The sequence below is a fragment of the Thamnophis elegans genome, chromosome 2, assembly GCF_009769535.1.
Source record: "Thamnophis elegans isolate rThaEle1 chromosome 2, rThaEle1.pri, whole genome shotgun sequence".
Taxonomy (NCBI): domain Eukaryota; kingdom Metazoa; phylum Chordata; class Lepidosauria; order Squamata; family Colubridae; genus Thamnophis; species Thamnophis elegans.
Genome location: NC_045542.1, coordinates 161,221,210 through 161,243,659, shown reverse-complemented (window position 1 = coordinate 161,243,659; position 22,450 = coordinate 161,221,210). Strand labels below are relative to the sequence as shown.

The following is a 22,450-nucleotide window of genomic DNA, read 5'->3' as shown; positions in this document are numbered from 1 at the left end:
AGCCTTCAGTTCCAAGGTCCCTCAGAGCAGGGGGCTCACCGTGGAGCAAAAATGGAAGACGAGGAACCCGAAACGCCGGACCCAGAGGAAAGGTGGAGGGGCAAAGCGGTGGCTTCTCGCCGATCTCGAGAAAAAAACGAGAGGCTGCCCAAAGCGAGGACAGCCCAGCACAAAGTGCATCACAACACCAGTCGTTCCCCACGTTCGGGGTGGAGGAATCTATTGCGCCCCACCGAGTTAGAAGACCGGCGGCGATTCTCTCCCTCCGCCGAGGGGCCGGCAGTGACCCGCCTGTGGCCCAGGGGTGGCCGGGCCAGCCGGCACCCTGTGGTCCTCAGCGAGGAAAGCTCCGAGCCCCAAAGCCTCTTGGACGTGGGGGAAATTGGAGAATCGGGGATGGTCAAAGTGAAGGAAGAAATTCTGGGCGACGACTCGGCCAGCATGGAGATGAAACGCCAACGCTTCCGCCAGTTCCGCTACCAGGAGGCCGAAGGTCCCCGCGAGGTCTGCAGTCAGCTCTGGTACCTCTGCCACCGGTGGCTGAAGCCGGAGAGACACACCAAGGAGCAGATCCTGGAGCTGCTGATCCTGGAGCAGTTCCTGGCCATTCTGCCCCCGGAGATCCAGAGCTGGGTCCGGGAACACGAGCCAGAGACCTGCTCTCAGGCGGCTTCCTTGGCTGAGGATTTTCTGCAGATGCAGCGGGAAGTGGAGAGGAAAGAACAGCAAGTAAGAACGTGGTTTTGGGAGGAGGGTTTTTTTTTGGGGGGGGGAGGTGGAGCCAAGGAGCTTGATAAGAGTCCTTCTGGATCCCCCCTCCCCATTGAACCGTGGGTCACCGTCTCCAAAGAGGGTCCCGAAAAGCCCAACTGGCATCAGCCTTGCTCTGTTGTCGCTCCTGAGCGATTGGGATTTATTTATATAGCAGAGGTGGGGAGCAATGGCCCCTTTTGGAACTGGGTGCGTCTTATACACCGAATACAGATTTTTGGCCTCTCGAAACCCTGCCTCCTTCACCAAAATGGCCACGCAGAGCCTTTAGGAGGCTTCCAGAGAGCTCCTGGGAGCTGGGGAAAGCAGAAACGAGTGAAAAACGGGACGTTTTTTGCTCAATTTTGTCCCCCACCCAGCTCCCAGGAGTACTCTATAAGCCTTCTAAAGGCTATGCATGCAGGGGTTTTTTGACAAAAAACGAGCCCGTTTTGGGGGGGCCCACCCCCAGAAGCACTCTGCAAGCTCACTAAAGGCTATTCATGCCACTTTTTTGGCGCGGGGAACGGGCCCGTTTTCGGGAGGTTTGCAGAGTGCAAAAACCTTTTTTTTTAAAAAAATCTGCCTCTTCAAAACCTTGGCGCGTCTTATACTCTGAAAATACGGTATATGAATGCCTCTGGGATGATTGCTGTTCTGTGGTAACGCTCACCCTTTATCATGTTCTCTGAAGTGTCCCTTTATCAATCAATCAGTCTGAATAGAGCTGGAAGGGATCTTGGGAGGTCTTCTAGTTTCAGCCCCCTCACTCAAGCAGGAGATCCTATCCCATTCCAGTGGGGTGGAGATTTTGCAGTATCCTTCCCCTGCCATGCCCCCCAAGCCACGCCCACAGAACTGGTAGTAAAAAAAATTGAATTTCACCAGCCCTCCTGCACCTGGACCCACATATGCCCTGCCCCCCATTAATGTACAGCAGGGACCAGAAGATCAGCTGGCTGGCGGGAGGCGCGAGCGCATGCGGGAAGCTGGGCTGGGGCGACAGCTGACGTGCCCACAGAGAAGTTTCTTTAAAAAAAAAAAATGTTTATTCCCTTTTCATTCCATACAATCACATGTATACTGTGCATAACCGGGGCATATAACATTGAATAATAAACATAGCCCTCCCTTTTATAGACAATACCCCCCAGGATACAAACCCAATATACCACCTTGACCCACCATACACCCTCTTTCACCCCCCTCCAACTTTCATTCTTCCTTCCAACATTCCCCTCTACTTCCTACTTCCCCTCCCCCTCTATCACTCCTCTCTCCCACTACATTCCCTCCCTTCCTTTTCCTCCTACCTCCAATCCTCTCTCCCACCCTCTCTACCCCTCTCTCTTCTTTCCCTCTACTCCTCCCTTCAGTGTATTTCTATTGTCTATCAATATGTTCAGCTTGTCCTATTTTTACCCTAACATTAAAGAGCCACAGTATACAAGTGCAATCATGTGCTTTAAGATCTAACACATATTATATTTCCCCCTTCCCCCCCCTCCCCGCAGAGAAGTTTCTGAGTGCCACCTGTGGCATAGATTTGTCCATAGATTTGCCATCATGACACTAGTTAATTGTTCTCACAGGAAATTTCTCCTCAGTTCTAAGTTGCTCCTCTCCTTGATCAGTTTCCACCCATTGCTTCTTGTTCTACCCTCAGGTGCTTTGGAGAATAGCTTGACTCCCTCTTCTTTGTGGCAACCCCTGAGACATTGGAAGACTGCTATCATGTCTTCCCTAGTCCTTCTTTTCATCAAACTAGACATACCCAGTTCCTGCAACCACTCGTCATATGTTCTGGATCTTGTTCTGTTTCAGGTGCTTGGGCTGTTTGAGATGGATAATGAGGATTCTCCCGAGGCCGAGGCAGAACAGTCTCCGTCCGTCGCTGTGCCAGAGCCCCTTTTCAGAGAAGCCAAGCGGGAAACTGACGAAGAGGAACACAGCAATTTAGGTAATGTCCCCAATTCACTCGGTTCCAGGGCCCATCTTGATTTATTTCGGCCTGTTTTGGTCCTTGGAGCCAATCTCAATTGTAGCTCTCTATTTTTGTTCAGCCGGGATGGGGAATTACGACCATTGCAATCTTTGTACAGTCAAATGATCAAAATTGGGGTGTTTGGCAACTGGAGTGTGTTTTCAGCGGTTGCAGTGTCCCATGTGATCACCATCTGTGACCTTCTTCGGGGGCTTTTGAAAAGCAAAGTCGGAGAGGGAAACAGGATTCACTTAACGACCATATGATTCACTCAACCACGGCGATGCTGCTAATGATCACAGCGAAAATGGGCGTAAAGTTGTGCACAATTTATTTAACAATTGCATCACTTGTCAATGGATGTTCCAATCCCAATTATGGTCGTAAGCTGAGGACTGCCTTAGGGTGATGTGGAGGGAGGAACAATATGAGAGGTTCTTAAGAATGTCAATGTCAGCGTTCCAAGTATCATGCAGAATTAAATCAGAGTCCAAGGCAAAACGATCCTTAAAGTTCCAATTTCATAAGTCAGACATCTTGGCACATCTGTGGAATCCCAATTCTGAAAGTTACCTAGGATTCCCACCCAGTTGAAAGTTCATGATCTTGTCCCCACACCCACAAATCCATCACATGGTCAATCTTCTTCTTCCACGCTGCCATCTCCACCCAGCTGCTTCCGGTCAGGTGCAGAGGTGCGGAGACAAAAGATGACCTTGGGCTTCTAGAAAAGAATGACAACAACACATTCCACAATTCTACTCCTTTCTATTCCCTCTTCCCAACTACATAATGAAATAAGAGAGAGTGTGGTAGGCCAAAGATCCTAAAAGGGATATAACTGCAGGCCTGACAGTCAAAGCCTCAGTTCCTGCCAAGTTGTTCCCCAGGGGAGCTGATCCTTTTCTATGGACGTAGTAGACATGCTCCATTAAAATATGGGTGGGCAATTAATTTTCCCAAGGGGCCCCATGAGAAACTGAGACCGTTGTAGAGGGCACCTCTGCCTCCACAAGAATTTAATCCCACCTGGGGCTGAGTCCCTCTGGCAAGCGGCTCTCTCATTCTCTCCACTCAATGACGGCAATTGGGAATGCTGGGGTTGCAATCATTGAGTGAAGCAATTACATGGCATCTTGCTTGAACATGGGGTTGGAATAGAAGACAGTCCCCCAACCTTTCTGGGTTGGCAGCCCAGAGCAAGGAGGGTGAGGGAGGGGGGAAGGGAAGGGTTTTTGTGGGAAGGGTGGGTGAGCATTCATTCTCGTGCAAGTGGGGCCTGGTTGCAAATATACCAGGCTGTGGCCTACAGATTGGGGAACCCTGGACTAGAAGACCTCTAAGGTCCCTTACAACTCTGTTATCCTGATATTCTTTCAACAATGGCTTCATTCAGTGTCTGAACATTCTGATCACAGCTGAGGTCATGTACTACCTGTACTTAAATGGATTGAGCATTTCCCCACACGCGGGTATATCCAGTACTGTGCAAAAGTTTTAGACAGTTGTGCAAAAATGCTGTAAATTAAGAATGCTTTCAGAAATAGAAGTGTTAATAGTTTGTTTTTAATCAGTTAACAAAATGGAAAGAAAATGAACAGAAGAGAAATCCAGATCAAACGGATATTTGGTGTGATCAGTCTTTTCTTTCAAAACAACATATTTATATTTATTTACTGCATAAATAAATACAAATATTAGAGATAGATGGATAGACAGACAGACAGACAGACAATGGATGGGTGGATGGACAGATGATAGACAGATAGGTAGATATAGACAGATAGATGATAGTTACATAGACAGACAGACAATAGATAGAAAGATAGATGATAGATAGAGACAGACAGGTGGAGATAGCTAGATAAATAGACAGATGAGAGACAGATTGACAGACAGAGATAGGTAGACAGACAGACGGAGATAGATAGATAGATAGATAGATAGATAGATAGATAGATAGATAGATAGATAGATAGATATAGACAGACCGACAGACAGACAGATAGATGATAGACAGACAGACAGACGGAGGTAGATGGATGGATAGATAGATGATAGATAGATAGATAGATAGATAGATAGATAGATAGATAGATAGATAGATAGTTAGATAGATATAGTCACAGACAGATAGATGATAGACAGACTGACAGACAGAGATAGACAGACAGACAGATAAATAGACAGATAGACAGACCAACAGACAGACAGACACAGACAGAGATATAGATAGAGAGAATAGACATGATAGAATATTGTAAATAATAAATATAAGGCTATATAAAGCTCTAACAGTCCATATAAATCCAAGAAATAAAATAAGCTGCCAACGTCTTTTTCTCCTTCCTCTGCTTGGCCCCACAGGATCTCTCAGGCAAGTGGAACCGCGAAGAGGGCCCCCTCTCCCCCTCTATCCAGAAGAGGGCAGCTCTGATGACGAAGGCCTGCTGGACCTGGTCTACGCCACCAATCTCGAGCTCCACAGCCGGCGGCCTCCCCGTAGAACCCGCCTCATCCGGATGCGCACCCACGAGCTCCAGGTGTCTGACGAGGAGTGCCTGACCCGCTTCCGGCTGGACCGGCAGGCCATCCAGGACCTGTGCACTCTCCTGGCCCCATACCTGGACGGGGCCTCCGCGAGTCGGCGGCACATCCCGACCTTACAAAAAGTCCTGATAGCCCTCCAGGTTCTCGGCACCGGCTCCTTCCAGCGGATGACGGGAGATAATCTGCGGGTGTCCCAGTCTTCTGTCAGCCGCTGCTTGGATGCGTTCCTGGAGGCCATGTTGCGTCACGTCCACGAGCACATCACGTTTCCTACCACGGACTCGGAGCTGCGGCGGACCAGGGAAGCGTTCTTCGACATCGCGGGGTTCCCCAACGTCATTGGGATTGTGGACTGCACCCACGTGCCTATCATAGCCCCCGCAGACATGCCGGCCCTGTACCGAAATTGCCACAACTTCCACAGCCTCAACGTGCAGGCCACTTGCGACGCCTCGGGTTGTTTTACTCACGTCTTGGCCAAGTTCCCCGGAAGTGTTCACGACGCGCGGATCTTCCAACTCTCCCAATTGCAAAGGCTGCTGGAGTCGTGGCCAGAAGGGAAGGGGTGGCTCCTGGGTAAGCACCTCCTGGGGTGAGCTGTCCATTTTGAAGCAGGGACGGTTGGGACATGTTGTTCTGACCGACTCTTCCCGAGAGCATGAAGCAAACTCCTTGTCCCGACAAAAAACCCTTTTATTAATTTACTGTGATTTCTGCTCATTCATACCCAGCAAAGTCCTTCAAGGGAGGGATTTACAGTCACAGACCTTATCTGGCTTGGAGAGCTGCCAGGCTGATATCTGCAAAACCTGGCAAGGAGTCTCTGAGAATCATGAACTAATTAAGTGAACTAATTGTCTCCTTCAATTTCCACTCCCCTTTTGCTCCTCTGGGAGGGGCCATTCACCGTCCACCTGTGTCTTTACTCCCAAGTCAGCCCTTGTTCCTTAGCTGTTCCCTTTGCTGGCAACTCTGCCCATGTGCACATTGGAAACAGTCTCCAGCTGTTCATCTGCCTCACTGATGTCTGACTCCAAGGGCAGCTGATAACTGTCAGACGGCCCTGTCCCCCTCTCTGCCTCCGACACAGAGCCCTTATCAGAGCCTTCCCCAGACTCCAGGACTGGCCCATCTTCCTCCCCAACCTCCTCACTGTCCGAATCTGCTGCCAGCTCTGCTAGTTGCTGGCGGGCCACAACACATGGGCAGGCGGAGTGAATTCCCCTAGTACGGTAGTCTTCAACTTACGACCAGAATTGAGCCCAACATTTTTCTTGCTCAGTGGGACAGTTGTTAAGTGAGCTTTGCCCCATTTTACGATCTGTCTTGCCACGGCAATTAAACAAGTCACCGCAGTGGTTAAGCTAAGTAACATGATCGTTACGTGAATATGACTTCCCATTGACTTCGCTTGTCAGAAGGTGGCAAAAGGGAATCACATGATTCCAGGATTCTGTAACCGTCCTAAATAAATAAATAGATGTTGAGACTTTGAAAAAAGTGCAAAAAAAAAGATGATTAAAGGCCTGGAGGCTAAAACATAAGAAGAAGGGTTGCAGATTTGGGTTTGGCCAGTCTAGAGAAAAGAAGGACTAGGGGGGGACCAGGGTAGTATTACAATATTTGAAGGGCTGTCATGAAGAGGAGGGAAGTCAGTTTATTTTCCAAAGCCCCAGAAGGCAGGATAGGAAACAATGGATGGAAACTAATCAAGGAGAGAAGCAACCTGGAATTAAAGAGAAACTTCCTAACAATGAGGACAATTAACCAGTATAACAGAAGTTGTGGGTGCTTAATCACTGGAAGTCTTTAAGAAGAGACTGGACAGGCACTTAACTGAAATGGTGTAGGGTCTCCTGCTTGAGCAGGGGGCTGGACTAGAAGACCTCCAAGGTCCCTTCCAGCTCTATTCTGATTGATTGAATAAATATGAGTCAGTTGCCAAGCGTCTGAATTTTGATCCCGTGACCCTGGGGATGCTGAAATGGTCATAAGTGTGAAAAACGATGATACGTGCCGTTGTAAACAGTCACTGAATGAACTGTTTATAAGTTGAGGACTACCTATGCCCTTGTGTGCTGACCCTTGCTCCCTCTCTTCCACAGGCGACTCGGGCTATCCTTTGCGGCCTTTCCTCATGACGCCGCACGCGGATGACGGCCCCGAGCCTGTGGCGCGCTACAACGCAACCCACAAGACGACGCGGAGGGTGGTGGAGACGGCCTTCGGGCAGCTCAAGATGAGGTTCCGCTGCCTTCACTCCACAGGGGGGCGCTTGATGCTCCGGCCGGAGAAAGTGGCGAAGGTTTTTGTAGTCTGCGCCATGCTTCACAACATGGCCTTGAGACGCCAGCTGCCTATCATCAATGGAGGACAAGGGGTGGACACTGAGGTCCCTGTGCCTCCGTACCTGGAGACCGACAGCCTGGTCGAACAAGATCCTCAGGGAGTAGAAGTCCGGGATCAGATTATTAGCACTTATTTCTCACAATAAATGAGCTTTCAATAGGTGACACGCAGTTGGCTACTCTGTTCTTCCCTAGGGGGGGTGGGGTGTGGGTTGCTGTGAGAGGAGACACGGAATTGTGTGATTGTACAACTGCCTCCCCTGCCCTCGTAAAGATCTCGTAAAGCAGGGGTGTCGAACTGGCAGCCCGTAGGCCGGACGCGTCACACACAGGCAAGGGTGGGCTGCTGGGGGTTCCAGAGAACCTCTAGCTACGATTCTGTGCAGTTTGGATAACCCCCAAATCCCACTCCTGGCTGGCCTCGCCCACCCTTCCCAGGAGCCCCCATGTGGCCCATTTTGGATGCAGGTAAGTGCAGGGCGTGTGCGGCAACTTGGGGAGGGTGAAAAACGGGCCTACCGGAAGTTTGGGAAGGCCAGAAACGGGCTCCTGGGGAGGCCGTTTTTGCCCTCCCGGAGGCACAAAGAAAGCCTCTGGAGCCTGGGGAGGGAAAAGACATCCGGGAAAAGACATGTTGTAGTGGAGAAGGTCAACTAGGCCACGCCCCTTGCTAAATTTTTTGAAGCCTATCCCTGCATGCAGGCCATGCTCACCCCGGATCCACAAAGGCAAAAAAGTCACATGATGTCATGTGACAGTCGAGTTTGACACCTGTGCCCAAAGGGTGCTGCGTATCATCATCTTTTAATTGCCCCATAATCCCTTGCGGGGTGGAGTCTCAGCAATCAATTGGAGCTGAGTGAATACTGGCCAGATGCCCTCCCTGTCGTCAATGCGGAGTTACATTCAGCAGATTATATTCTCAGTGCACCCAGAACAAAAAATATCAGCCTCTACCTAGGATTGAACTCGCAGCCTCCTAATTGTGAGGCGAGAGCTCCACCTCTAGGCCAGCACACCAACTCTAAAGGGTGCTGTGTATGCCCAACACAATTTTCTTAGGAGGAGGTTAGGGCTGATGAGTTGATCTCACGAGCTGGTGGGCTTTATGGTAGAGAATAGAAGTGCCGAGAACTTGATTTGGTGCTCTTCTGGATCGTATTGCGCAAAATTCTTAGAAGATATGAGAAGAAAAGGAGACATTGAGTGTTCCACAAATCTACTTTACAAATATTCATGGAATGTACCGTATTTTTCGGAGTATAAGATGTACCATTTTCCCTCAACAAAGAGGCTGAAAATCTGGGTGCATCTTATACACTGAATACCACATTTTTTTGCCACCTGAAACCCTGCCCCCTTCACCAAAATGGCCGTGCATAGCCTTTAGGAGGCTTGCAGAGTGCTCCTGGGGGCTAGGGAGGGCAGAAATGAGGGGAAATTATTTGCCTCTTCAAAATCTTGGTGCATCTTTTACTCTGAAAAATAAGTGTTGAGAGAGATCTTCAAATTCATCTGATTAAGAGTTTTGCAAACTTGGGGACTTTAAGATGTGTGGACTTCGACTCCCAGAATTCCCCAGCTAGCATAGCATAGAATTCTGGGAGTTGAAGTCCACATACCTTAAAATTCCTGAGGTTTGAAAAAAAAAACTTTTCTAGAGAAACAATCCACCTTGAGTTCAATGTCAGGCATTAACCCAAACATTATAGGATCTACTGGTAGTCCTCAACTTACAACAGTTCATTTAGTGACAAGTTACAAATGGAACTGAAAAAATGGCACTAAAGTTATGGCCGTTTTCACACTTCTGACCAATGCATCCCCATGATTACCATGATCAAAATTAAGATAATTCATATTTACGACGTTTGCTTGGGCCCAGGGCCATGTGATCCCCTTTTGCAACCTTCTGACAAGCCAAGTCTATGGGGAAGTTGGATTCACTTAACAACCGTGTTACTAACTTAACAAATGCCATGATTCCCTTAACAACGACAAGAAAAGTCAAACTTCACGTAACAAATGTTTCTCTCAGCGACCTAAATCTTGGGGGCAATTATGGTCGTAAGTCGAGAACTACTAGTATTTCCATCAGGGACTCATTATCCACAACTGGAAATATCTATGTTTTTTACACCAATCACAGTGCTATTGGTTGTGGATGATGGGGGTCCAGATGTGGATGATGGGGGTTGCGACTCAGCACTGTGAAAGGGGCATAAAAAAACCAAAGGCTTGCAGCCTCCATAGGTGTTAAATTTGTTTTCATTTCCCAGAAGAACATTGGTTCTAATGCACAGGGATTTTATTTGGAAGTGAAAATTGTTTTAACTACTCTCAGGTAAGTGTGCACGGATTTCCAGCCTGAAACACGCCTCTCCCACCACTCTCAATAGATCATAAAAAACAACAATGCTAATGTTGTGGCCTGCCAGCAGATTCAGACATTGAGGAGGTTGGGGAGGAAGATGAGCCAGTCCTGGAGTCGGGGGGTGGGGGCTCTGTGTTGGAGGCAGAGAGGGGGCGAGAGCTGTCTGACAGTTATCAGCTGCCTTCAGAGTCAGACATCAGTGAGGCAGACGAACAGCTGGAGCCTGTTCCCAGTGTGTGCATGCACAGAGTCGCCAGACGAAGGGGACAGCTAAAAAAACGGGTCGACTTGGGAGTAAGGCCCAGGTGGATGATGAATGGCCCCTCCCAGAGGATATAAAAGAGGAGCAAAGGGGGAGGGGAGTTTGCAGGAGACAATTAGTTCGCTTAATTGTTTCGTGACTCTCCGAGACTCCTGGCCAAGTTTTGCAGATATCGGCCTGGCAGCTCTCCAAGCCAGATAAGGTCTGTGACTGTAAATCCTCCCTTGAAAGACTTTGCTGGATGTGAATGAGCAGAATCCACAGTCAATTAATACAAGGGGTTTTTGTTGGGACAAGGAGTTTGCTTCATGCTCTTGGGAAGCCTCGGTCAGAACAGCTAATTTGAAGCCTCTCCTCAAAGCCCACCTAAGCCATTATGGGTAATCCTCAACTTACGACTGGGTCCTGGAATTTCAGTCGCTAAGCAATATGGTCTTTAAGTGAGACCATACTTGATTTTACAATCGTTTTTCTTGTCGTTCATCAAGCTGGCTGGGAAGGTTGCAAAATCATGATCAAGATAGACACCGCAAGTGCTGTAAATGCCAGCTGGTTGGCCAAGAGCTCGATCTGCGATCCTGGGACAAAAGAGGTTATGCAATGGTGGTCATTTCAAAGATAGATACGTTTTTTTCCCGATGCGATCATCACTTGGAACCATCATTGAATGAATGGTCGTAAATCGAGGACTATCTGGCCCTTTCTGTCAGACAACCAAGTTTCTTGTTTGCTTCCTGTTGCATCTCATAAAGATGCAGGGGGCATTCTGAGTGGTGGACTCCCATCAAACGAAAACCGCATGGAGTAGGATGGACTGTTTGTTTGACATGTTAATCATGAGATTGAATTCCATTGCTGGCTTCTAGTAATAGCCCTGTTCATTTCTCATGAATCTGCGGCTTAAGTTCGGTGGTTCCAAGATCACATTTGCCGCCTCCTTTAGTAGCCTTAAGACAAGGGTCCTTGTTGTGGCCCAGCAGGAGCCGTTGGAGCTGCCACCAGACTCTGCCAGCGAGGGTCCTTATGAGTCGGCTCTGGAAGAGGTGGAGGACCCTGGACAGGGTTCCGACTCTGAGCAGGGCACAGAGAGGCTGGTTGGCCACCAGGAGGTGCCTGAGGCATGCAGCAGCGGTGAAAGCAGAAGGGAGTGTGCTCCTGACGTCATGCCTTGGAGTAGTGATGAGGAGACAAGGGAGGTGGTCCTGGATTCGACGGAGAGAACAGCTACGCAGTTACAAAAGATAATTAGGCTCCTCTCAAGATTGTATTTAAGGAGAGACTGGGAGGAGTCTGGTTTTTCAGGATTCAACTTCATTCGTAACACTGGAGAAACTGTTATCTGTCTCTGTTGAAGTCTGAGTTGCTGCCAAGGTTCTTATCTGTTTGTTGTGCTTGGCTTTCAGCCACCGAGGTTTATGTTTCCTACTAATAAAGTGCTGTGAAATTTCAGTTAAGCTTGTCTCAGCATTCATTACTGGACGGAGGAGGGTGTCAGAACAGGTCCCCAACCCAACCAATCTTACTTCATTGTTCAACATAGTGACTAAGTAGACAAGCAAAATACTGTGGACATTATATATTTAGACTTCAGCAAGGCATTCGACAAAGTAGATCACAATCTACTTCTCGGTAAGCTAGAAAAAAGTGGGATATATAGTATCACCATCAGATGGATTGGTAAGTGGCTGACAAACCGTACTCAACGAGTAGTACTTAATGGGTCTACATCTACATGGAGGGAGGAAAGCAGTGAGGTACCACAACATTCCATCTTAAGCCCAGAACTCTTCAATATATTCATAAACAACTTAGATGAGGGAATAGAAGGGGAACATAACAAATTTGCAAATGATACTAAATTGGCTAAATAATAGGCTCAAGATCCATACAACAAGGTCTTGAAATATCTGATTGTGAATGTTTCAACAGCTGCTAGAATTGTATTTGGCAAAAATTGGAAAGAGAGAAAGTACCATAACAGGAGGAAACTATTCGGAAAATAATGGAATGTGCCGAAATGAGTAAGCTTACATTTGAAATTAGAGACCGAGAGGATGAGCAATATTATAAAGTATGGGACTTGTTTTACCAATCGTTATATAAAAAAATCTGGGAACGAAACTGTTTACTTATGTAGTAATAGAAAGTTACAGTTATTCTTATGAAGTTTTTTCTTTTCTTGTTATGATATAGAGCACTATTTACATGATATATAAAGGACCATAATGATCTCAATGTATAAGAGTGGGATGATTTGAACACTTTATTATAATTGCATGTAGCAACCATTTTATATCAGAAATATCTTTGTATATTAAACAGACCAATGATGATGTAATGAACAATTGATATACATATGATCTGAAATACTTAACCACTATATGGATTAATAATTAATAATGGAAAACTATTTTTGGAACTCTGGATGATTGGTGACATTGTGGTCAATTGAAAATATGAATGTATATTATAAATTAATGGGAATTCTTTGTTCTAATTTCTGCCTTTTCTCCTTGGAGATAGAAGATATTATAATATTTTAAAGACTCATTGTTATTTGATAGATAATTATGAATTCAAGGAAATAAGGATTGGTACAAATGAAAGAATATTAATGGTAATTTGAACACATGATGCTCAATGACAGCAAAATATTCAGTTAAGTTTAACCAGTGATGTTAATCTTAATCTTAAAAATTGATGCATAAAAACTTGTAACCAAACGACATGCTTGATGAATTGGAGGAAAGTTGGGGTTTTTTTCTTCTTCTCTTGCTTTGTTTTGTATGTGTTGTTTTGTTTAAAAAGAATAAAAAATATATTTAAAAAAAAAGATCAAGTGAGGTACTAATACCACTCTATAAAGCCTTAGTAAGACCACATTTAGAATTCTGCATCCAGTTTTCATCACCACACTATAAAAAAGATGTTGAGACTCTAGAAAAAGTGCAGAGAAGAGCAACCAGGATGATTAGAGGACTGGGAGACTAAAACATATGAAGAACGGTTGCAGGAACTGGGCATGGCTAGTCTAGTGAAAAGAAGGACCAGGGGAGACACGATAACAGTCTTCCAATATTGGAGGGGCTGCCACAGAGAGGGGGGGGTCAAGCTATTTTACAAACCATCTGAAAGGCCAGACAAGGAATAATGGATGGAAACTGACCAAGGAGAGATTCAATCTGGAAATAAGGAGGAACTTTCTGACAGTGAGAACAACCAACCAAAGGAACAGAAGTTGTGGGAGCTTCATCACTGGAAGCTTTCAAGAAGAGACTGGACTGCCATCTGTCAGAAATGGTGTAGGGTCTCCTGCTTGGGTGGGGGTGGGGGTTGGAAGGGACCTAACAGGACCCTTCCAATTCTGTTAACCTGTAATCTGAATTTATCTGCCTCAGAATTCTATTCTGAATGGGTGCATTAGTTGGAACGCTGATAGCCATCTTTTGGCAGGAAAAGGATGTGGTTGTTGTGGTTGACCGCAAGGAGAAAATCCTCCGTTCCAAAACCAGTTGCGCTCCTTAGCCCTTTGTTGAATAAGCTCAGTCCCTGTGCCAGAGAAATCCAATGGGAGCCTGGCATAGTTTCCTGCATATTTTTCCCAGTTGTAAACTTTACATGAGTCTCCTCCAGGCTGATGACTTTCTGAAAGACAGACTCTGGGCAGGATTTCTGTGCCTCAACTTTTTGACTGGGACTGTGGCCAGAATTTTGGTCACAAGTCATTGACTTATGCAGTATTATGTATATGCAGCACGATGCAGCTAGCCGCGTGCAGATCTGTACGCAACAAAACAACCACTTCATAAGCACACGGCACAACATAGGAGAACAAATACAGAACTGATGGGGGGGGGCAGACTGGATGACCTCTAGGGCTCTTTCCAACTCTGCTTGTTAAGGGCGATTTCTAAAGTGTTGCTGAAGGAAAATGCAGGATCAGCCCCCGAAAGGAGGATGATTCCTCCCAGAAATAGGGAATGAATGACTGTACTTGGGAACCCCCCCCCCCATCTTTTCCCATAGAAAGGCGCCCCAAGAAGAGACTTTGAGGGTTTTCATCCAAAGCGAAGATCATTGGGGGTTCCTGATGTCCACCTGGCTACGAGAGGATTTCCTAGCACAGGAGATGGGGGGGGGACTCTGTCTCTCCCCCCCCCCCCCGCCCGTCCAACAATGACGATTGAAAGAGCCAATCACCATCTCGCTCGCTCGCAACCTCGTCTTCCTTTGGATTTCGAGAATAAGAAGCGGATGCGCGAAGGTTGAGTTTCCCTGGCAGGATGGCTCCGCGCTCTGCGCCCCTCTTGCTTCTGGTGTTGGTGGAGGTCTTCCTATGGAGGAGCTGCTTCAGTGAGTCCGTTCCGGGATTTTTTCCCCCCATTTATAAATTTGCCTTCCCCAGAGCCTCCTTTTGTTTCAGATTCCCCCCCCCACCAAAAAAAAACCCGTGGCGGGGCTTTGCAGAATTCAATATTATTATTATCATCTCACAATGCAGTGGTCAGGATTTGGGGATCTCGGGATTTTAACAAGCTGCGTTGCAATCAACCTCGGGCAGGTTTCCCACGTAATTCAATGCGGAGCCCCACAAGGGAAAGAAAATACTTTAACTTTAACTTTTAATAAATTTATATGCCGCCCAATCCCGTAGGACTCCGGGCGGTTTACAGAAACAAGATTAAAATAAGGAGTTAAAAATAGAAAAGAGAAACAATTTAAAAACAACGCACCATACACTCAATCTGGGTGTATTAGCTGGTTCTGCATCATGCACGCGAGTTTATATTTCCCCACCCCTTCGGAGATAAGAGGCAAACGCTGATCCTTTTGGATTCTGAATTCTGTCCAGAGCTGGAAGTGGATCTGGGGATCTTCCTAACGGCTCTGAGAATCTGCTGCAAGAGTGGCGAGGAGCAAGGCCTTTGCCTTGGGACTGGGAAGGGCTGGGAAACCACTCCCTTTGCTCTGGGCATTTTGGATTTTGACCCACATTTGTCTGGGCTGTGCAGTTGCTGTTGGGGTGGGGGCTTCTGGGTGGGATAAAAAACACCTCGGAGTGCCAGGATTTGTCCTCTTGTTCTGCCGTTCCACCTTTTCAGTTAAACGCCCCCCTTTGTCAGCCGTCTATCCAGTACCCCTTCTTTCCCGGAGCTCCCTCCGCCTTAACGTTCATTGTTGCACGTGTAGAATTTTGGCTTTCATTATTGCGCGTGTAGAATCTGGGCTTTCCTGATGTTGGGGACCGAATGCGCTAACCTGTAACCCCCGCCCCGCTCCACACTTTCACTTCCTCTCGTTTCCCTGCTTTGATCTTTGTTCATCTCCAGCGAAAGTTGCATTTTCCAGAAACCGTTTGTCTGAAATGATATAGGGTTTCCTGGCTGAGCAGAGGGTTGGACTAGAAGACCACCAAGGTCCCTTCCAGGTGTGTTATTCTGTTCTATTAAAATCAGCTGAGATCAGAACTGCTTCTAGTGCTCCAGCTGGCTGATCCAGAAAGTCCGTTTCCAAGTGATCCGTTTAGCTTTTTTAGGGTCATTGAAACTATCCTGGGCAATTGCCACCTTCCAGGTTTACAAACAGGACTGTTAAAAGCTCTGACTGCTGCTACAATTCAAGAGTGGGTGGGGGGAACCTAGGAATGTGGTGCCTTATAATCTGGCATGTGAACCAAGATCATGTCATCGGATACCTGTCAGAGCCAGTGACTGGACTGATTGGCCCATGTGACCTTAGAGACCCCAGGGAGGGGGGGAGGGGATCCTATTCTTTTAACTATCCCTATGTGTGGGAAATGGAGGGATGCGGTGGCTCCGTGGCTAAGACACAGAGCTTGTCAATGAGAAAGGTAGGCAGTTTGGCGGTTCGAATCCCTAGTGCTGCGTAACAGAGTGAGCTCCCATTACTTGTCCCAGCTTCAGCCAACCTAGCAGTTCAAAAGTACAAAGAAAATGCAAGTAGAAAAATAGGGACCACTTTGGTGGGAAGCTAACAGCATTCAGTGGGTCCAGAGGTATTTCACAAGAAGAGTCCTCCACTCCTCTGCTCACAATAGAATCCCTTATGCTGCCAGGCTCAATTTTGGGCTTGGACAACCTGGAACTACGCCACCTGCAGTCCGACCTAAGCATAGTACATAAAATTGTCTGCTTCAACAGGTTACCTGTCAATGACTTCTTCAGCTTCAACCTCAATAATACACGGGGAAACAATTGATACAAACTCAAGGTAAACCGCTCCAAACTCAATTGCAGAAAATACGACTTCAGCAACAGAGTGGTCAACGCCTGGAATGCTCTACCTGACTCCGTTGTTGCATCCTCAAACCCCCACAGTTTCAACCTCAAACTGTCTACCCTGGAACTCACCCCATTCCTAAGAGGTCCATAAAGGGGGTGTGCATAATAACTCCTAATTCTGACCCTTTATGGCTTCCCTTTCCAGGCTCTTCCAAACACTCCCTGTCTTATTCCTATCTGCAAGTGTCAGAGCCCAGCCAGAGGCTGCCCCACTTTCTCTTCATGGTCCACCTGGATGACCAGCCCATCGCTCGCTATGACAACCAAACCAGGAAGCTTGTGAGCCAAGGTGGCGCAGTGGTTAAATGCAGCACTGCAGGCTACTGCTAGATCAGCAGGTCAGCGGTTCAAATCTCACCGGCTCAGGGTTGACTCAGCCTTCCATCCTTCCGAGGTGGGTAAAATTAGGACCCAGATTGTTGGGGGCAATATGCTGACTCTCTGTAAACCGCTTAGAGAGGCCTGAAAGGCCTATGAAGCGGTATATAAGTCTACTGCTATTGCTATTGCTGCTATATTGTGCCTCTGGTGCCCTGGATGGAGATGTTGGAGCTGAAAAGCTCTCTGTACCCTGAGTGGGTGTTCAGGTCTGACCTGGAGAGTGTCCAAAATTTCCACTCCCAGAATGAAGGTGAGCAGACAGATTCTTCCCTTCAGCTGTGAATTCACTCTCAGTTCTTGCCTTCCACATCCTGTCATTTCAACTATCAAGGAAGGACACAAGTTCCCAGATGATGAAATGAAAATGAGTCAGCAGGGCCACTGCCACCTTAAGAAGCTGTCTATATAAGGGAAGTCATGTGAGGGCATCTCCTCTCCTCCTGTTCTATCTCCACTGTAGCTCTCTGTGTGTGTTTCTGTGTTATAGTTGAAAATTGAATGATTGCCTGGTATTTGCCGTATGTATGTATGTATGTATGTATGTATGTATGTATGTATGTATGTATGTATGTACATACATACGTACATACATATATACCATATTTTTCAGAGTATAAGATGAACCTTCCCCCCTCCAAAAAAGAGGATAAAAATCTGGGTGCATCTTATACACTAAATACAGCATTTTTGGCCTCCCAAAACCTTACCCCCTTCACAAAAATGGACATATAGAGGCTTTGGGAGGCCTTCAAAGTGTTCCTGGGGGCTGGGGAGGACAAAAAAGACTGGAAAATGGGCTGTTTTTGCCAGTTCCTGCCCCCCCCCAAGCCCCTAGGAGCACTTTGCAGACCTCTCAAACTCTCTGCATGCCCCATTTTTCACAAAAAATGAGTGCAAAAACCTTTTTTTTTAAATTTACCTCTTCAAAATCTTGGTGCGTCTTATACTCCGGTACATCTTATAATCTGAAAAATACGGTAAATCTTGTAGATAAACCACTCTTTGAAAAACAAAACTTCTGTGTATTGTATTTTGCCCTGGATTGTCTCAAAATAGTAGTCTGACACCAGAGATTGTGGAATGGAAACAGAACAATGACAGACACACCCACCCAAAAAACATGCACCACAAAGACAGGGCAAAGCAACTATGAAACCATCCACACATGCATTGCAGGACTCATAGCCAAGTGCCAGGATTTCTTTCTTTCTGTTGGTCTCCAAGGATGCAAAGAGATAGTGATGTGATTACTTTTTTTCTTTAGGAGGAGTATAGAGAGAGAGAAAAGCCCCCTCCCTTTTCAAGGGCACTTTTGCTTCTATTTATTTGTGAAACTGTTTTGTAGCTCCATGTAGTTTTGTAAAATCCATGTCTTCTTCATCTAGAAAGAGATTGAAACTCCTGGTGAGGAGGGGCAAGAAAGGAGTGCATGGGGAGGGGGAGGAATCCCCACCCTCTCCAATCTCATTGAGTTTCTACTTCAGGGCTTCACACCTGGCAGGCAGTTTTGGGCTGTGAACTCCGGGAAGATGGGAGCCAAGAAGGCTATTTCCACTATGGCTACGATGGGATGGACTTCATCAGCTTCGACAAGGAGACCTTCAGATGGGTGACAGCTCAGCCCCAGGCCCAGAGGGTTGAGGAGAAGTGGGAGGATGATCCAGGTTGGTTCCAGGAGAATAAACACTTCCTAGAGGACAACTGCATTGTGTTGATGAAGAAATACTTGTCCGATGGGAAGGAAGCTCTTCAGAGGACAGGTGAGTCCATTGAAGAAGAAAACTGGGGGATCTCTCTAGGCTGGACACACTGGAGGATGGAGGTGGGGAGGAAGGTCCTGTTTTGGGGAAAAGCCAACCTTGTGTTGCACTTGGCTTCTCAGGGGGCTCTAGCATGTCTAAACTTTGAAGCCTACTAGACGTTCAGGAGAGAAGCAGAGAGAGTGAGACAGGCCAAGTCATAGGAGGACATTCCTGCTCTGAAATTTCTTGGTTTTTGCAGAGCCCCTGGTGGGGAAGGTGACCCGCAAGGTGGTCAATGAGAGATTGGAGGTCCTCATCTGCCAGGCCTTTGGCTTCTACCCAAAGGAGATTCAGGCCACCTGGACGAGGGATGGGGAAGTCTGCCAGTATGAGACCCTCCATAGGAACGTGGCTCCCAACTCGGACGGGACCTATTATGTCCTGCTCAGCATTGAGATTGACCCCAAGGAGAGGGACCATTTTCTGTGTCACCTGGACCACGAAGGCTTGCAGGAGCCCCTGGTCTTGGCCTTGAAGGAGGAGCCTGATGATAAACTGCAGCATCCAGGTAAGTAGATGGGAATTAAGCACCCATGTTGGAAAGAATGAGGGGGAAAATGTTCTCTGTTAAACCATCTCATAATCTTGAGGTGCACAGTAAGAAATATCTCCCGATAAGAGTCTTCTGCTTAGATGATGCTTGGCCCCGCCTACCCATCCCGGCTCTACGGCATCCCATTTAGGCCCTTCTTTTTAGGCAAAGCACATGCATGCACACTCACATTTGCGAACCGGTAGGGAAGGTGTTGTGGCCCAGCAGGAACTGTTGGAGCTGCCACCAGACTCCGACAGCGAGGGGCCCTATGAGTCGGCTCTGGAGGATGTGGAGGACCCTGGACAGGGTTCCAACTCCGAGCAGGGCGCAGAGAGGCTGATTGGCCACCAGGAGGCGCCTGAGCCTTGGACCAGTGGGGAGGAGACAAGGGAGAGTGATCCAGACGCCCGCAGTGACTTGTTCCTGGATGCCCAGCACCAAAGAGCTAATAGGCGTCAGGAACAGTTGCACAAGTACAGGAGGTAATTGCACTTAGCTGGTGGTCATTAGGCTCCTCTCCAGACTATAAAAAGGACTGCTTGTGCACACGGCCCTTTTGCAGAAGTCAACGCAGGAACTAATGTTGGAGAACATGATTGTGAGCTTGGCAGGCTGGATTGCTGCCACGGCTTATCTGTGCTGGATTGCTGCCGAAGATTTTCTGTGCCAGTTTTCTGCCAAGGACCTGTCTGTCTGTTAATTAAATGCCGTAACTTATCTTTGGCTCTGAGTGTGCTTTGGTGTGGAACGAGGGGGGTCAGAACAGGAAGGTAAGTGAATACCACCTCTGTGCTATCTGGAAAGTGCTGTGGCACAGAGAACCAGCATTCAACATGCTGCTTCTAGAGAACCAGCATTCAACATGCTGCTTCTCTGTGCTGCACGCTTTCTGGATGGGACTTAGAGGAAAGTGGCTGTTCACAGTTGCTAAATTGCACAAGAGATGCTCTCTTTCCCAGCAGCAGTGAAGAGAAGCAGCCCCAGAGAGCATAAATGGAGCGGAGCAGTCTCCGGAAGGCTGCTTGGTTAACCCTCGCAACAGTCACGCGCATGCGCACGCGTGGAAGCCGTGCACACACTCATATTTTCGGTAAACCAGTTGTTAAGTGGGTTGAATCCCACCACTGGATCCTTCCTCTGCTCACTGCCTCCTAGTAGGGGACTCAGCATCAGTGCTGGAGGGCCCAAGAGCAGCCTCCAATCCTTAGCTCCAATAAGGAGCACCTACACTATCCTAAGAGTGAGATGTTAGCACCGTTTCAACATTTGAGAGGCTCTTACAAAGACGAGGGTGTCAAACTATTTTTCAAAGCGCCAAAAGGAAAGACAAGAAAGAATGGAAGGAAACTAATCAAAGAGAGAAGCAACTTAGAAATAAGGAGAAATTTCCTAACAGTAAGATCAGTCCACCAATGGAATAGCTTGCCTTCAGAAGTTGTGGGTGCTTCATGGTCGGCTTTAAAAAAAACACTGCATGGTCATTTGTCTGAAGTCATATAGGGTCTTCTGCTCGAGCAGGGGGTTGGACTAGAAGACCTCCAAGGCCCCTTCCTACTCGGTAATTCTATGTTCTAATCAGAAATCTGTTTCTCCTCCTTTAGCCAGAGAGAGATTTGCTCTGCTGGGGATCATCCCTGTTGTCCTGTTGCTGCCTCTGATGCTGTTCCTCCTGAGACGTAAGTGAACTGGAAATACCCTGGTGCTGATGGGTGCCAGGCTCCCCTCCCCCACCCAAAAAACCAACTTCTCGTAAAGACCCAAAAGTTCTTTTCGTAATAAAATATTTTATTAAAAAGTTTTTTTAAAAAAAAGAAAAAAAGAAAAAAAATTACAATTTCCTTCTGTACAACATTTCCACCTCGGTATACATCCATTGTAAATGTACTTCTCTCCCCCCCCCCCTTATTTCAGTTTCTCTTTGTCTATATACATATGATCCAATTATATACAGTCCTTAATTTACAATATTAAACTTTTTACAAAAGTTCTTTTGGTCCAAGAGGCAACTGTACTTTCTGTTGTTGCTGTTTTTTAATTATTTTTATATATTGCAATTTGTCAGACAGAAACAAAAACAGGAGTAATATAAAAATACAACAACAGGGACGATAGGCACCTTAGTGCACTTATACAAGTGCACTTATGCACTTAGAGTGCACTGTGGACCTCTTAAGTATGAAGTGAGGTCCACGGAAGTCAATTTGGGACTAAAACTATGAAAATTTGTAGCTGAGACAACTGAATCAGGTAGAGCATTCCAGATGTTGACAACTCTATTATAAAAATCTTATTTTTTTAAAGTCAAATTTAGAATGATTTATATTGAGTTTAAAGCGGTTCTTCGTGAGCATATCATTGTGATTAAAACAGAAAAAGTTATTTACAAGTAAAACATTACCGTTTTTCCCAGAAAATAAGACAGGGTCTTATTTTCTTTTGACCCCCCCCAAAATAAGCACCTGACCTTATTTTCGGGGAGGCCTTATTGAGGTGACATTGAGTTGATCACACTCACCCAGTCACATGACCACCTAGCCATGCCCACCTATCTAGTCATTAGGCAGATCATGTTAGTGGTCCACGGGATTTAAAATTATGAATTTGGTGGTCCCTGAGGGTAGTTTTTACAACAAAATATAATGTGTTTTTCATTCCAGGAAACCTGCCTCCTTCTGTCACTTCACGTGGAGTGGATGAAACAGACATGGAATAAAGAACTCGTAATTTATTGATACAAAGCAAATGAGTATAACTATTTTTTTACTTTTTAAAATTTTTGGACCTTTTTATAATAAAAAGATTGTTCATATCAAAACATTGTAAAGTCATGCTAAAAGCTCGTGTTTCCTAATGTTTGAAATTTAGAAATGAGGGCAGGGTTGATCTTGGCATAGTGGTTAGAATGCAGTACTGCAGGCTGCTTCTGCTGACTGCTGGTTGCCAGCAGTTCAGCAGTTGGATCCTGTCCGGCTCAAGGTTGACAGCCTTCCATTATTCTGAGTGGGTAAAAGGAGGACCCAGATTGTTGGGGGCAATATGCTGACTCTGTAAAGCGTTAGAGAGGGCTATAAAGCCCTGTCAAGCAGTATCTAAGTCTAAAGGCTATTGCTATTATGCTGCCTTAGAACTCTCCACTGGTCCAAGAAGTAATGAGCAACAGGG

At 46.7% G+C, this 22,450-nt stretch overlaps 2 protein-coding genes across 3 annotated transcripts in view; both read left to right on the top strand.

Annotated features, from left to right (window-relative positions):
- LOC116504537 overlaps positions 1-7,795 on the top strand; it is a 17,518-nt gene extending 9,723 nt beyond the window's left edge. For both annotated transcript variants that reach the window (XM_032211599.1, XM_032211598.1), the window contains exons 3-6: positions 1-729; positions 2,575-2,710; positions 5,102-5,860; positions 7,390-7,795. The exon at positions 1-729 is cut by the window's left edge and continues 217 nt beyond it. In XM_032211599.1, the coding sequence (XP_032067490.1) occupies positions 1-729; positions 2,575-2,710; positions 5,102-5,860; positions 7,390-7,778 (2,013 nt within the window). In that variant the 3' untranslated portion in view covers positions 7,779-7,795. The remainder of the gene's footprint in view (positions 730-2,574; positions 2,711-5,101; positions 5,861-7,389) is intronic.
- A 6,649-nt stretch (positions 7,796-14,444) lies between these two features.
- LOC116502486 (major histocompatibility complex class I-related gene protein-like) lies at positions 14,445-22,001 on the top strand. The gene is made up of 6 exons (XM_032208366.1): positions 14,445-14,532; positions 16,716-16,849; positions 18,453-18,711; positions 18,953-19,261; positions 20,890-20,964; positions 21,946-22,001. Exons 1-6 carry the CDS (start codon positions 14,445-14,447, stop codon positions 21,999-22,001), a joined length of 921 nt encoding a protein of 306 aa, XP_032064257.1.
- Positions 22,002-22,450: the final 449 nt, after the last annotated feature.